The sequence below is a fragment of the Mus musculus genome, chromosome 9 (assembly GCF_000001635.26).
Source record: "Mus musculus strain C57BL/6J chromosome 9, GRCm38.p6 C57BL/6J".
NCBI lineage: Eukaryota > Metazoa > Chordata > Mammalia > Rodentia > Muridae > Mus > Mus musculus.
Genome location: NC_000075.6, coordinates 114,079,241 through 114,092,913, shown reverse-complemented (window position 1 = coordinate 114,092,913; position 13,673 = coordinate 114,079,241). Strand labels below are relative to the sequence as shown.

Below are 13,673 nucleotides of genomic sequence, written 5' to 3'. Positions count from 1 at the left end.
CCCTGATTATGCATTAAGCAGTAGGGATTGGGTGAGAGGATGGTTTACTATGCAGAAAAAGCTACAACACTGGCCATGGGTTGCTCGAAGAAGGAATCCAGACATTGAATCTCTAAGGTAGGATAAGAAGACCTACCACAAGTATCTGAAAAATACTTGATTTTTTTGTTTTGTTTTGTTGGTTTTTTGTTTGTTTGTTTGTTTTAAAGAGACAGGGTCTTGCTATGTTGCCCAGGCTAGTCTATAATTCATAATCTCCTAAATTGCTGGGATTACAGATATTCATCCTCATGTCTGGCTCACAGAGGCATCTTTGAAGGAATGAAAGAGTAAATTGTTCTGGCATGGGGAAGGAGGAAAAGTCTGAAGTAGCTCACACCCAAACTGCTCTCCAAAGCAGCTTCATGACCACTCAGAACAGAAGACCTATTTCCCGAAGCACAGCCCCCAAACACAAGGGGGCGCTGGCCCTCTGCCAATCGATGAGGAACGAACGGCTTGTCCCAAGTCCTCTGAAAAGACACCATTGTTGAGCGTGCGCGCTCACACACACACACACACACACACACACACACAGTCACAGACACACTCACAATGCACACAGGCACACACACATACAGAGTCACAGGCACACTCATACAGGTGCGCATGCACACACACACACACACACACACACACACACACACCCATTGTGTCAGTTTCATAGAGTTCCCAGGAGACCACTGCTGGCAGATTCTTCAGAAAAAAGCAAGATCAAATCTTATTGCAAAGAAGATTCACAACGCCACAGGTTACTTTATTCTATGTCTGTTAAGTTTCAAACCTGGGACAAATGGCTGAGATGCCTGTTTAACATATCAAAGCAGACCTGGCTGCCTGGCTTCTCCCTGCACCTGTTACAGGGTCCTCCTGGCTGGCAGACCCACCCTCTACCTTGAACTCTCCAGGACAGGGAGCCGGGCTGCTCTTCCCTATGTAGTCCAACCATTTTGGTTAACTGCCCTCTGCATCTTTGGGCTTCCTGGATGCTGCACCTGGTTCTCCTCTCGCTGCTCTTCCTTCCCCTCACTCCTCTCCTCACATGGCTCTGTTCATATCCACTCTGGACTCTCCCAGATATCCCTGCTTCTAGCTATTCTTTCCCACATAATCTACAATAAACCTCCTCCACCATACCGAGGGAGCAGTCATGTTCTTTTTCTTTTTTCATTTAGTGTCCAATTTGCTTTTAATTAATTAAATAATAATAATAATAAGGTGAGGAGATGGCTCAGCAGGTCAGATTCTTGCTGTTAAACCTGATGTCTTGAGTTCTACCCCTTGGGTCCACATGGTGGAAGTGGCTGCCACAGGTGGTCCCCTGACTTTCACCCATATGCTGTGGTGCACATACACACGTGGTACACACACAGGTACAAAGATGGTGTCTCTAAAGGCTGTGAGCAGCATCAGTCAGGATGAATATAAATGTAAATATTGAGAAGGCATCTCAGCACCAGAGTAATTTAATTAAACAATAAAAGTTCACTCTCATGGCCCCGAGGGTTTTTCTGTTGATTTTGTGTTTTGAGGCAGGATTTTACTATGTAGCCCTGGCTGGCCTGGACCTCATTATGTAGCTCAGGCTGGCCTTAAACTCAGAGATCCACCTGCCTCTGCCTCCATAGCTCTGGGATCAAAGTCATGAGCCATTACACCCAGGCAGAAGCCAGTTTTTATAAAGCTTTATTTGGTCTGAAGTCTATGGGCCAGTGCTTGGAAAAACTACTGTTCAACTCCTTCTTCTATGTGACTTATCCTACATTCTTTTGGTTTTTTTCATGTTTTTTTCAAGACAGGGTTTCTCTGTGTAGCCCTGGATTTTCTAGAAATCACCCTGTAGACCAGGCTGGCCTCAAATTGATGTATCTGCCTGCCTCTGCCTCCCCAGTGCTGGGATTAAAGGTGTGCACCACCATATCTGGCTTATCCTATATAATTTTTTTAGATTTATTTATTCATATTATGTATTTGAGTACACCATCACTGTTTTCAGACACACCAGAAGAGGGCACTGGATCTCATAACATGGTGTGCCACCATTTGGTTGCTGGGAACTCATGACCTCTGGAAGAGCAGTCAGTGCTCTTAACCGCTGAGCCATCTCTCCAGCCCTTATCCTTTATTCTTAAGTATGTTGTAAAGTGAAGTCGCATCGTCATGAGGGACAGGAGATTAACCATGATTGAACTGACACTAACCAGAGTAGGAGACACTGGTCCTCATTCTAGCTGCCTGGAAGCCAGTCTTCTGCTAGCAGCCTTCAGATGAAGACGGAGAACTCTCGGCTCCTCCTGCACCATGCCTGCCTGGATGCTACCATGTTCCCACCTTGGTGATAGTGGACTGAACCTCCGAACCTGTAAGTCAGGCCCAATTAAATGTTGTTCTTACAAGAGTTGCCTTGGTCATGGTGTCTGTTCACAGCAGTAAAACCCTAACTAAGACACTCCTACACAATTTTTTTTTTCAAAAGGTAGATAGCACATGAGGAATGTCGCCCTAACTTGTCCTCTGGTCCCCATGCATACACGTCTCCATCCACGCACAAATATACATGCATACACAGAGAAGCACAGAAGACCAGGTAACTAACACCCTGGCTTACTTAGCCTGGAGGATATGCTGCTGGCATCTCTGACCCTCCTTCTCTCCCTCCCCAGAACCCCACCCTCAGCTCCAGGAGCCACCTTGTGTACACGTCTGCAGTACTGCTGGAGAGGTGGTCAGGGGTTCCAGAAGCACCCAGCGCTCCAGGGTTCTCCTGCTGCCACCACCCTCCATCCTTGTCACGTTTTTGGGAAACCTACGCCTAGGTTCTCTTTGCCCTCCTTACACAGCCTTTAAAAATAGTCATTTAAAAACAAAAAAAGACATGCAGACATGCCAGAAATAACCAGTGGCTCAATGAACCTCTGAACAAATATGGTCATATTGACGAGGGAATTCTAAATTCAGCTTTGGGCTCATGTTTGAGTCAAGGAGGAGAATGAAGCCCAAATGGAAGAGAAAAACAGAGACTGAGGTTGATTTAAGAAACCAAAAGAACGCTGTCCGAAGTAAGAGCGGGGGTGGGATGGGGGGGTGACTCAAGGAGAAGACAGTTTGGGAGTTAGCTTCTGACCCTGCCTGCTAGGAGTTTTGAGGTTCCTGGCAGAGGTACCCCTATTCAATGGTGACACAGAAATGTCACAGGCCTCCTTTAAACCCAAGCTCTGTGAGTTTTCCTCCTATCTATGTGACACAAGCAAGTCAAGAAAGCTTTGTGGGCCCAAATTTTCCCCTCTGCACACTGGAGCTAGCCATTAGTGTATTCACACTCACAATGAGGTGAAATATGTAAAATGCCCTTTGTGGAAAGGTGCAGGGCCAAGTTGGGGTGATGGAGTTGTTCTGATTTTGAATATTTTTATTTTATGTTTGTGAGTGTTTTGTCTGTGTGGATGGAGTTAGACAGTTGTGAGCCTCCATGTCGGTGCTGGGAATTGAACCAGGATCCTCTGGAAGGATCCATGTTATTAACCATTGAGCCGCCCCTCCAAACTTAGTGTTCTGGTTTGTGATGTGAGTGTGATAGTGTGTTCACACATATGTCCACCTGGGTAACGCAGATAATTTTATATTTTAAATGGGTGTCTTGTTGTAGTAAGCGAAGCTTTAAACAAAGGTTTAGAAAGAAATCATCATAAATCCCAGTACAGAGATGGCCTGGAACAGATATTTGCTTGGTAACAGCTATTCACTCAGTCAGAGGGAGTGTCTTGTGGCTATGGCTGATCAGACCAGAGGAATTAAAAAGAAAGGCTAGAGAGAGCCAGACATGGTGGAACCCCGGAACGTGAGAGGTGCAGGCTGGGGTGTCTGCAGTTCAAGGACTTCCTCAGCTGCCTAATGAGTTCGAGGCCAGTTTGCGCAGCAGGAGAGATTATCCCCCAAACAAACAAAAGCCCTTGGGAAACATGACAGAGAAAAGTCAAGCTTGTTCATGGGTAACAGTTTCTGCTGCCAGGCCTGGAGAGTCCTACTTGGGGGCAGGACACAAGCCACTCCTGCAAGCCGTCTTCTGACCTCCACAGTGTACCATGGTACCCACACTCACACAAAATCAACAAGTAATATGCAGTAAGTGCAAAAAACAAGCTTAAACAAAGGAAATAAACACACTAAATAAATAAATAAATAAATAAATAAATAAATAAATAAATAAATAAATGCACATAGATACACACACCTGTACACACACCTACATGGGTACACACACGGATACACACACATCTGTACACACACACCTGTACACACACACACACATACACACACACTGAATCAAACCATTTACTAGTCACTGGGTGCCTCATGGAGCCCGGGAAGCAGAGGATGAGGGGGTAGGAGGGAAGCCAGAAAACTGGCATTTGTGGAAGATGTGCACAGAAGTGCTCAGTGGATTTAATGACTGTAGAAATCAAGGAAGTGAAAGCTGAGAAACACGCTCACAGGAGATGTCGCTGTGACCCTTGTATTCCGTGGGTTTGGTGAGTGGGGATGTACCAGGCAAGGGGTAACAAAGGGGGTAAGGATGGGACCCGAGGGCACATCCTTCCCGCTCCCAGACTCCCACACTCACAGACATCCTCCTGCCTCTGCCTCCTGAGTTCTGACATTAAAGATGTGTGCCCCCCATTGATACATTTTAATCTCCATGAAAACCAGAGAAGACAGAACGGTGGCCCTGGCAAGCAGAGAAGGCTGTCCAAGGAGTGGCAAGGGCTGGTTTTGCTTACTCAATTAAAAAAAATTAATTCATTAATTTTCTGTGTATGAGGGGATGGTGACAGCACTTGAGTAGAGGTCAGAGGACATGTGGGTGTCAGTTCTGGCCTTCTACCATGTGGATTATGGGGATTGAACTCCAGTCCTCAGGCTTGGTGGTTTTACGCCAAGAGCCATCTCATCAGCCCTAAGTCTTTTTTTTTGGGGGGGGGGGGTTGTTTTTTTCGAGACATGGTTTTTCTGTGTAGCCCTGGCTGTCCTGGAACTCACTTTGTAGACCAGGCTAGCCTCAAACTCAGAAATCCGCCTGTCTCTGCCTCCCGAGTGCTGGGATTAAAGGTGTGAGCCACCACTGCCTGGCCAGCCCTAAGTCTTCTTTCTTCTTTGCCGCCCCCCACCACCTTCTCTTCTTCCTCTTGCTCTGGCCCCACTCACTGTGGGCTCTGCTGTCTTGTCATTTAAAAAACAAATTGATTGTTTAAGATATTTAAATGACAAAAGGACTTGAGGAGAGCTGAGGACAGAACACTCCTCTCAGCCTTCCAGAGTCTTCATTTGCTGTCCTGAAAGAAAGAGCACTGTTTATCGCCTAGACTTAGCTTAGGTGTTCCTGGGGGGTGGGGGTGGGGGTCCTGCAAGCCCTGACCACCAAGCTAACTGGTCTGCTGTGTTCTCCCTCAGTTGCTGGGGTTTTGTAGCATTGGCTTTAGAGGCCCGGTCTGGATCTAGCTCTGCAGTCTTCCATTCTCCTGTCCAAATCCACACATGTTGGTTTCCGTTCCTGGGTTGGCAGCTTTGTCTGGCGTGCCTCTCTGCTGTGCTCAGTATCTAGTTATAACTGGTCGTTGCTCTAATTACAGAAAACCCTCGATGCTCTGCTCTGTAAGCACGGGTACCACAGATCTCCTTGCTGTGTCTGGTTCTGACGATGCCAAACCCATGTCCTTCTTTTGGGTCATTTTTCTTGCCACTGGCACAGTGAGACTGGTCCCCACCCTGGTCACACAAACCTCCGGATGACTCCTAAAGTGTTTCTGTGGTTCTCATGGCTCACAGCCCCTCCTCTCTCCATTCTTGTTTTGTGTCCTCTGTTGTCACCTGTCCTTAGGATGGAGGGGTCCTGTGGCCCCCACCCCTGGCTCCAGAAGAGGTCATACATACATCCTGTGTGGCCAGAGGGGGAAAGGATGGTGATGGCAAGAAAGGCTGAAGCAAAAAACCTGGGAACTAAAGCCTTTAGCCCTCACCTCCATGGCAAGCGCTAAGACTCCAAAAGGCCACTGGAAACTTCTGCCCCAAGTTCCATATGTGTGTTGAGTTCTTGGTTTAAGACTGAGGCCATCCCGGTCTACAGAGTGAGTTCCAGGACAGCCAGGGCTACACAGAGAAACCATCTCAAAAAAAAAAAAAAAAAAAAAAAAAAAAAGACTTTCTCTTGTAGCCCAGACTGGCCTCTAGCTTGCTGGGTAGCAGAGGTGACCTTGAAGATGAAGCCTCGTTTCCGTCTCCCAAGTGCTGGGGTGGGGGATGTATGCTACCATGCACAGTTTCTATCTCATGTTCCCCAGGCTAGCCCAGAATTTACCAAGCAGCCTAAGAACAGCCTTGGACTCCCACCTGCAGAGACCATGGGTGTGTGTCACCACACATAGTTGGTGTGGCCCTGAGGAGCTAACCCATGGCCTCACATGTGCTTGGAAAGCACAGCACTGCCAGTTGAGTGACACCCCAGTCTTACTCTGTATCTTTTCATGTGACCTAGGCTGGCCTTGAACTTGCTATTCCGTTCAGGATGCCTTCACCTCCTGCTCCTCTTGTCCCCAGCTCCCAAGGGCTGGGGTTACAGGCATGTGTCACCATGACCTTGGTGAAGGTTTTCTGAGACACCACACACACACACACACACACACACACACACACACACACACACGCTTCTTACTGGGACACAGATACCGTACATGCTAAGTCTTTAGCTTAAGAGAAACAGTAGCCTTCTGTCCACCCAGCCAAGTGTGAAGACCAGAATCCTCTCTGACTCCTCGCTGCAGTGAGAAAATAAACACCTTCCAAAACACACAAAACCTGCATTTAGTTCTCCTCCTCCTCCCTGGGCCAGTAAACCACCCATTTGGTAGATGGGTGTGGCTCACTGGAAGGTGCGACTTCAGCGCCTCTGGAAAATATTAAGAGTCTGGGTGAGAATGGGCGCCAGACGGTTGATACAGCAGCACCTGTCTGCTTCTGTAACGTTAGTTACTGGGAACTAACAAGGAGAGAGAGCGGCCCTAGGCACGTCTGTAATCATTTCACAGGCAACTTTCAAATCTATGCTAACAAACATTGCATTTATAATGGAAATCCATTTTATTTCACTTCATTTAATTTTATTTACTTATCTATCTAATATCTATCTATCTACCTATCTAATACCAAAAGTTTGTAATAGCTCATAGAATTTGCAGGTGGTCTATGGCTAAACCACCCTCTGAAAAGTTATAAAATAAATGTAAAGAATAACAAAAGCACACTCGTCAAAGCGTGCTCTGCATTGAGACGAGATTTAGCCACACGCTGGGACAGAATCCTTATTTTTAACAGTTCTGTTTAAGGGCTGGGGGTGTAGCTCACTTGGTAGGGTTCTTGCTTAGCATTCATGAGGCCCTGGGTCCTATCCCTATGCCTGGATAAACTCCTGTCTTTTAATTCTTTAGCTGTCGGAGAAAGAACCTGATCAAGCCCGTTGACTGAACCAAAACTATGTCTCAGGAAAAAAGAAATTAAGGGCTGAGCATGGAGGTACACACTTTTAAACCCAGCACTCTGAAGGCAGATGGATCCCTGTGAGGTTGAGGCCAGCCTGGTTTACGTAATAAGTTCCAGGACAGTCAGGGCTACACAGAGAAACTCTGCCCGCTCTTCCCCACTCAAAAAGAGAGAGAGAGAGAGAGAGAGAGAGAGAGAGCAGAGCAGAGCAGAGCAGAGCAGAGCAGAGCAGAGCAGAAAGGAAAGGAAAGGAAAGGAAAGGAAAGGAAAAGAAAAGAAAAGAAAAGAAAAGAAAAGAAAAGAAAAGAAAAGAAAAGAAAAGAAAAGAAAAGAAAAGAAAAGGGACCAGGCCAGGAAATGGCTCAGTGGGGAAAGTGCTCACAGCATTGAGGTCAGAGTCGGAGCCCAGCACCCACAAGGTGGAGGGAAAGAGCGCTGCATGCTGTCCCGTGACTTCCACTTACATGCCACGGTGTGTATGCACTCCATATACACATTAATAATAATGAAAAAGTAAACAAAACAAAAGTATGGCTTTAATGTGTGTGTATTTGTGTTGCTAGAGACCAAACACGGAGCTTCACACATGACAGACAAGCACTTTATAAATGAGCGTTACCTCCCAAGCTGGGAAGAATAGAACATATTAATAACCATGAATGTCCCATAAGAAAAGCAATGGTATGTAAGTAAATGTCTTCCTTCCTTCCTCCTTCCTCCTTCCTCCTTCCTCCTTCCTCCTTCCTCCTTCCTTCTTCCTCCTTCCTTCCTCCTTCCTTCCCTCCTTCCTCCTTCCTTCCCTCCCTCCCTCCTTCTTTCCTTCCTTCCTTCTTTCCTTCCTTCCTTCCTCCCTTCCTTCCTTCCTTCCTTCCTTCCTTCCTTCCTTCCTCCTTCCTTTACTCCTTCCTTTCTGTTAGCTTGTTTTTGTTTGAGACAGGATTTCCTTGAGTAGCCCAGGCTGTCCTGGAACCCTCTCTGTATATAGACCAGGCTGGCCTCAAACTCAGAGATCTGCCTGGCTCGGCTTCTCAAATGCTGAGACTAAAAGCGTGCGCCACCCTGCTTGACTGTAAATGACCATTTCTAAGCAGTTAGAAACCCTGGCCAATCATTTCTGCCAACAGACAATCAACATGCAGAAAGTTTAATGCTTGACTGACACGTCGTGACTGCACTACCATTCACGAAATGAGCATTTGGGCTGAATGCACAGATGGCGGTCCTGAAGGCTGCTGGGGCTGTGGGACATGAGCTACCGGACACTTCTGGCAGGAGGGTGTGAGGGTTGAGGTCGATCCGGCTTCACGGGGTCCATAATTATAGAAGAGACAACCCTCCAGCCTTGTCTGTGAGAGAGTCTCCAGCTTAGGTAAACTGGGATGGGGAGACCCACACTGAATGTGGGAGGTGCCACTCTGCAGGCTGGGGAAGGTGAGCTGAGCACTCTGCTGCTTCCTGGCTGTGCCTGTCACTGATGCTTCTGCTTCTGACACTGCACCTTCGGCACAGAGATGGACTGTGTCCCTTTAAAGCCCATAGTCCCCATAGAACCATGGTCACCACCTACTCCCTTAGGGTGCTCCTTGTCAGAGATTTGGTCACAGTAATGAGAAAACTAAACACCAGAGGGTCAACTGATCAGCCTGGTCTACAAAACACCCGGGGAACAACCCCTAACACTGCGCAGGCACATTGCATGGCAGAGTTCACACTCATAGGAGCCAGTGACCAGACACAGCCTGAGAACCCAGTGGCACAGATGACAGACAGCTAGCTCATGGGTACAGTTCCTGACAGCCACAAAATGAAAACAAGCCAAATGTCCCCTCTGGCAGCCTGGCATACAGGGCTGTATCACACTATGGATTGTCATTAACAGCAGAGACATACAACAAACAAAACTTTAGACGGTGTGGATGGATTGCAGGGTCCAAAAAGTGTTCTAGTCACCGTCATTCTCCCCTCATGCTCTACAGGACATCTGAGGACAAACTGTCCTAAATACAATACTGTAGCGGGGCTGAGGAGATGTCTCAATGGCTACAGTGCTTCCTGTACTGGGTGAGGACCAGAGTTTGGCTCCCCAGAAATGCCCGTGAATGCTGACATGGTATGACAGTATGTCTCTAATTTAATTTATGATCCAGAAGGTGGAGACAGAGCAAGCTGGCTAGCAAGACTATCTCTGCTTATATTGGCAAGCTCTGGGTTGACAGATATGCGTGCAGTCAAAGCACCCATAACACATAAAATAATATAATACAAATTATTTCAAAAGTAACTCAGACCCAGGCACTGGTGGTGCACACCTTTAGTCCCAGCACTTGGGAGGCAGAGGCAGGTGGATCTCTGAGTTTGAGGCCAGCCTGGTCTACAGAATGAGTTCCAAGACAGCCTGGGCTAAACAGAGAAACCTTGTCTTGAAAAACAACAAAACAAACAAACAAATAACAACAACAACAATAATAAAAAACAAAAAAGAAAGAAAAGAAAAAAGAAAAAAAAGCACTTTAGCTTAAGATCAAGTCTCTCCTCAGAGACGAGAGAGTGGGCTTGTTAACCTTCCACCTCCAGCAGGCAGATGCAGAGGGCGGTGGTTCTCATACCACATTTGCAATGCCCCAAGCACGCGTACTCCCAGGTATAGAGGCTTTCGATGCCTGCAGGTGGAAAGAGGTGGAATGGCCGCTGTCTACATGCCCTGTGTGGGCTGCAGGTAGACAAGTGACACTTACCTTTCCCGCAGGCTTGCACCAGTCCGTACCACTCCCCACAGCTGTTGCACAACAAGGTAAAGGCCGTTTCCCGATGGCCTGGGACGGACCCTGGTGCACACAGGTACAGCAGCTCATCCCCCATCTCCAAGCCAGTGCGACCCTGGAGGATGGTGTGTGGGAATGACGGTGGGTCTCCACACGGTCTCTCTGAGGAGAAGCAGCAACAGTCAGAGTCTGTTAATCTCCCTTGCCAGCCTAACAGAACTAGGATCCACAATGGAAATGCATCTCTGCGCCCGTCTATACGGGATATCTGTGGGGTTTCCTAGTCTGGGTTAACTGAGGTTGAAGGACCTTAATGTAGGGTCACATTTCATGAGCTCTGGTCCAGGACTACATACAAAGGAGAGTTTAGTGGGGCATGGTGGTGCACACCTTTAATCCCAGCACTAGGGAGGCAGAGGCAGGAGAATCTCTGTGAGTTTGAGGCAAGTCTGGTCTGCATAGCAAGTTCCAAGATAGTCAGGAGTATAGGAGAGAGAAAAGGACAGAGACAGAGCTAGAGAAAGACAGACAGAGACACAGAGACTCGGAGAGATACAGAGAGACACACAGACACAGAGACAGAGAGAGACCGAGAGACACAGCAGAGGGAGAGCTGACTGGGGATGCAGGAGCCTCCAGCCATCTTCACCATGTATGGACTGCACCTGCAGACGGTGAGCCAAAAGAAAGCCACCCTTTCCCAAGCTGTCACCAGTATTCCACCCCAGCATCAGGCCGAGTTCGAATACACAAGTGATACAGAACATTCCCAGCCTATGAGAAAAGAACCCTGCAGAGTGAACCCACCTACCCCGACACCTTGTCCCGAGTGTCACCTATACCCACACCAGGATCCCAGGAACAAGTTCTCTTGTTCATTGCCTGGTAGAATGCCTGACACGGAGGAGCCCTCCCCCCCCCCCCAAAAAAAAAAAACAAACCTATTGAGTGACTCATCGTGGTACCAAGTTATAGTTTGTATTTTAAAATTGCCAGACACCGAGACCCCTCTGCGGTCTCCTTGGTGACTCACACGTACAAGCCTCACACAGGTCCTTTGGCCTTGTTTGGATGAAGGAATCAGTGTGTGGTCAAGAGACCTACCTACACGCAGAAGTGCTCGTTAGATGTATGCTCACATAAATACATGTATAGCATCTGTCTGATAGCTAATGGTAACATGGCCACAAGTGCAGCCATGTAAACACATGTAAAATACATACAGATGGAAATATTCACTCTATACATATATAAATGCACATACGCAAAGTTCCATATATGCAAGAGTTGGAAGGACAAAAAGTGGAACATATGCAGGATGGAATTTTAATTTGTTTATTTTTTCACGTGTGCGTGTGGTGTGCATGCATGCTTGCATGCACATGTGTGCTTTTAGGACATTTGCCCCTCTCTCCCATCTTACTCACTGAGGCAGAGGTTCTCAGGCAGATCGATTGCTCTCCCTTCTGGCTATCTCACTACCTAGCTCACTCTGGCGACTCCCCGTCTCTGCCTTCTGAGGCTGGGACTGAAGGCATGCCACCACGTCCACCCAGGAGGCCACCATGTCCACTTGGCAGGCCACCATGTCCACCCAGCATTTATGTGGATCCTGGGGATTTGAATGCTGGCCCTCATGCTTATACAGCAAGCAGCCAAGGCATTTCCCACAAAAGAAATTTTATGTAGCCATAGAGGAAAGAGAGCCCATGACATTTTCATGATGGCAGGCACAACTGGAAGTCATCATGCTAAGCAAAAGAAACCAGACCCCAAAAGACAAATCCCACTTGTTTTTGTGTCATATGTGGAGCCGAGATTCAAAATGACATAAAATGCATATAAAACATCTGCTTATTTCTTCAAAGATTGAAATTATATATATTTGTTTCATGTGTCTACACATGTGCATGCGAGTGGGCACTTATCACAGAGCATGAGCGCAAACCAGAGGAGTTTGGGGCAGAATATTTCTCCTTCTGCCCTGTGGGTCCCAGGGATCAAACTCAGGTTGTCAAGCTTGGTGACAAATTCCTTTACCTGCTGAGTCCTCTCACTGGCCCAACATCTGTATAATTTAACCCAAATGGGATTCAATTGTGCCTATTACTGAAAACTCTGGTTTGGTTTGGTTTGGTTTGGTTTGGTTTGGTTTGGTTTGGTTTGGTTTTAGCTAACTCTATATTTGTGAAAAAGTATTTTAGATTTGCACAAAATTGAAATGAAGATACACTGAATTCCTATATACCTACTTCCCTCCCACCTCAGGCTGTGTCCTTCCTCAGTAATTCCACCATATAGTTACATTCCTAACACAGAAACATCACCTGCCCCCTCCCCCACCCCACCCCCCCGCAAAGTCTATACTATGTCCCTCACAGTTAGCTCTTGGAACTGTACATCCTATGGGTTTGGACAATTGCTACAATGCATGTGTGCTCTATCACAGTCTCCTAAAGAGAACTTTCTGGTCTAAAAAAGCCTCTTTGATCCACTTCCTTTCTCCCCAACATGGGCAGGCGCTGGATCATGTGACTAGAGTGACAACATGGGGTCTCGGAGATGACTCAGTAGATAAATAAGAACCCTAGTGCAAGTCTTACAAACTCACTTACAAAAGCTGGGTGGGGTGGTTCATTCTTGCAATCCCAGCTCTGGGGAGGCAGAGACAGATAGACACCCAGGATGGGGGATGGGGCTCCCTGGCCAGCAAGCCAGTTTAGCTCACTTGGTGAGTTCCAGAAAAAAAGGAGAGTCCCTGAGCCAAAAACAATCTCAGTAACACATGAGGTTATCTCCTGGTCTTCCAGCACACACAAAGCTGCACATATAACTCCCCCCAACACCACCATACACAAACAACATCAATTTAGTAAGATTGTCGAACTATCTTTCAATGTAGCAGAGCCATTTTTCATTGCTAACAGGAATGTTGTAGTTAATGCTCTTGCATGGGTTTGAAGGTGCCAGAGTTTTGGATTTTGGCTATTTTGATAGAAATGAAGTTGTGATGGTCATTTTTTTGTCAGCTTGACACAAGCTAGACTTTCCTGGAAAGAGAGCCTCGTTGAGGAACTGCCTCCATTGGGTTGACCTGTGGACATGTCTGTGGTGACTGTCTTAAGTTAATTGGTGTGGGAAGACCCAGCCCACTGTGGGTGGTATCGTTCCCTAGGCAGCGGCTTCTGAACTGTATAAGAAAGTGAGATGCACACAGAAGAGCAAGTGAGCGGGTGGGCTGTATGCATTCACTCTCTCTCTGCTCCTGAGTATCGATTTGAAGTCCCTGTGTTCATAGACTGTAATCTGATACTGTGAGCTAAAACAACCCCCTTTCTCCCC

The 13,673-nt window shown here is 47.1% G+C and overlaps 1 protein-coding gene across 1 annotated transcript in view; it reads right to left on the bottom strand.

Moving 5' to 3' along the window:
• Susd5 (sushi domain containing 5) overlaps window positions 1-13,673 on the bottom strand; it is a 41,380-nt gene that overhangs the window by 5,820 nt on the left and 21,887 nt on the right. The window contains exon 4 of the mRNA NM_001101510.1: window positions 10,305-10,493. Coding sequence (NP_001094980.1) covers window positions 10,305-10,493 — 189 coding nt within the window. The remainder of the gene's footprint in view (window positions 1-10,304; window positions 10,494-13,673) is intronic.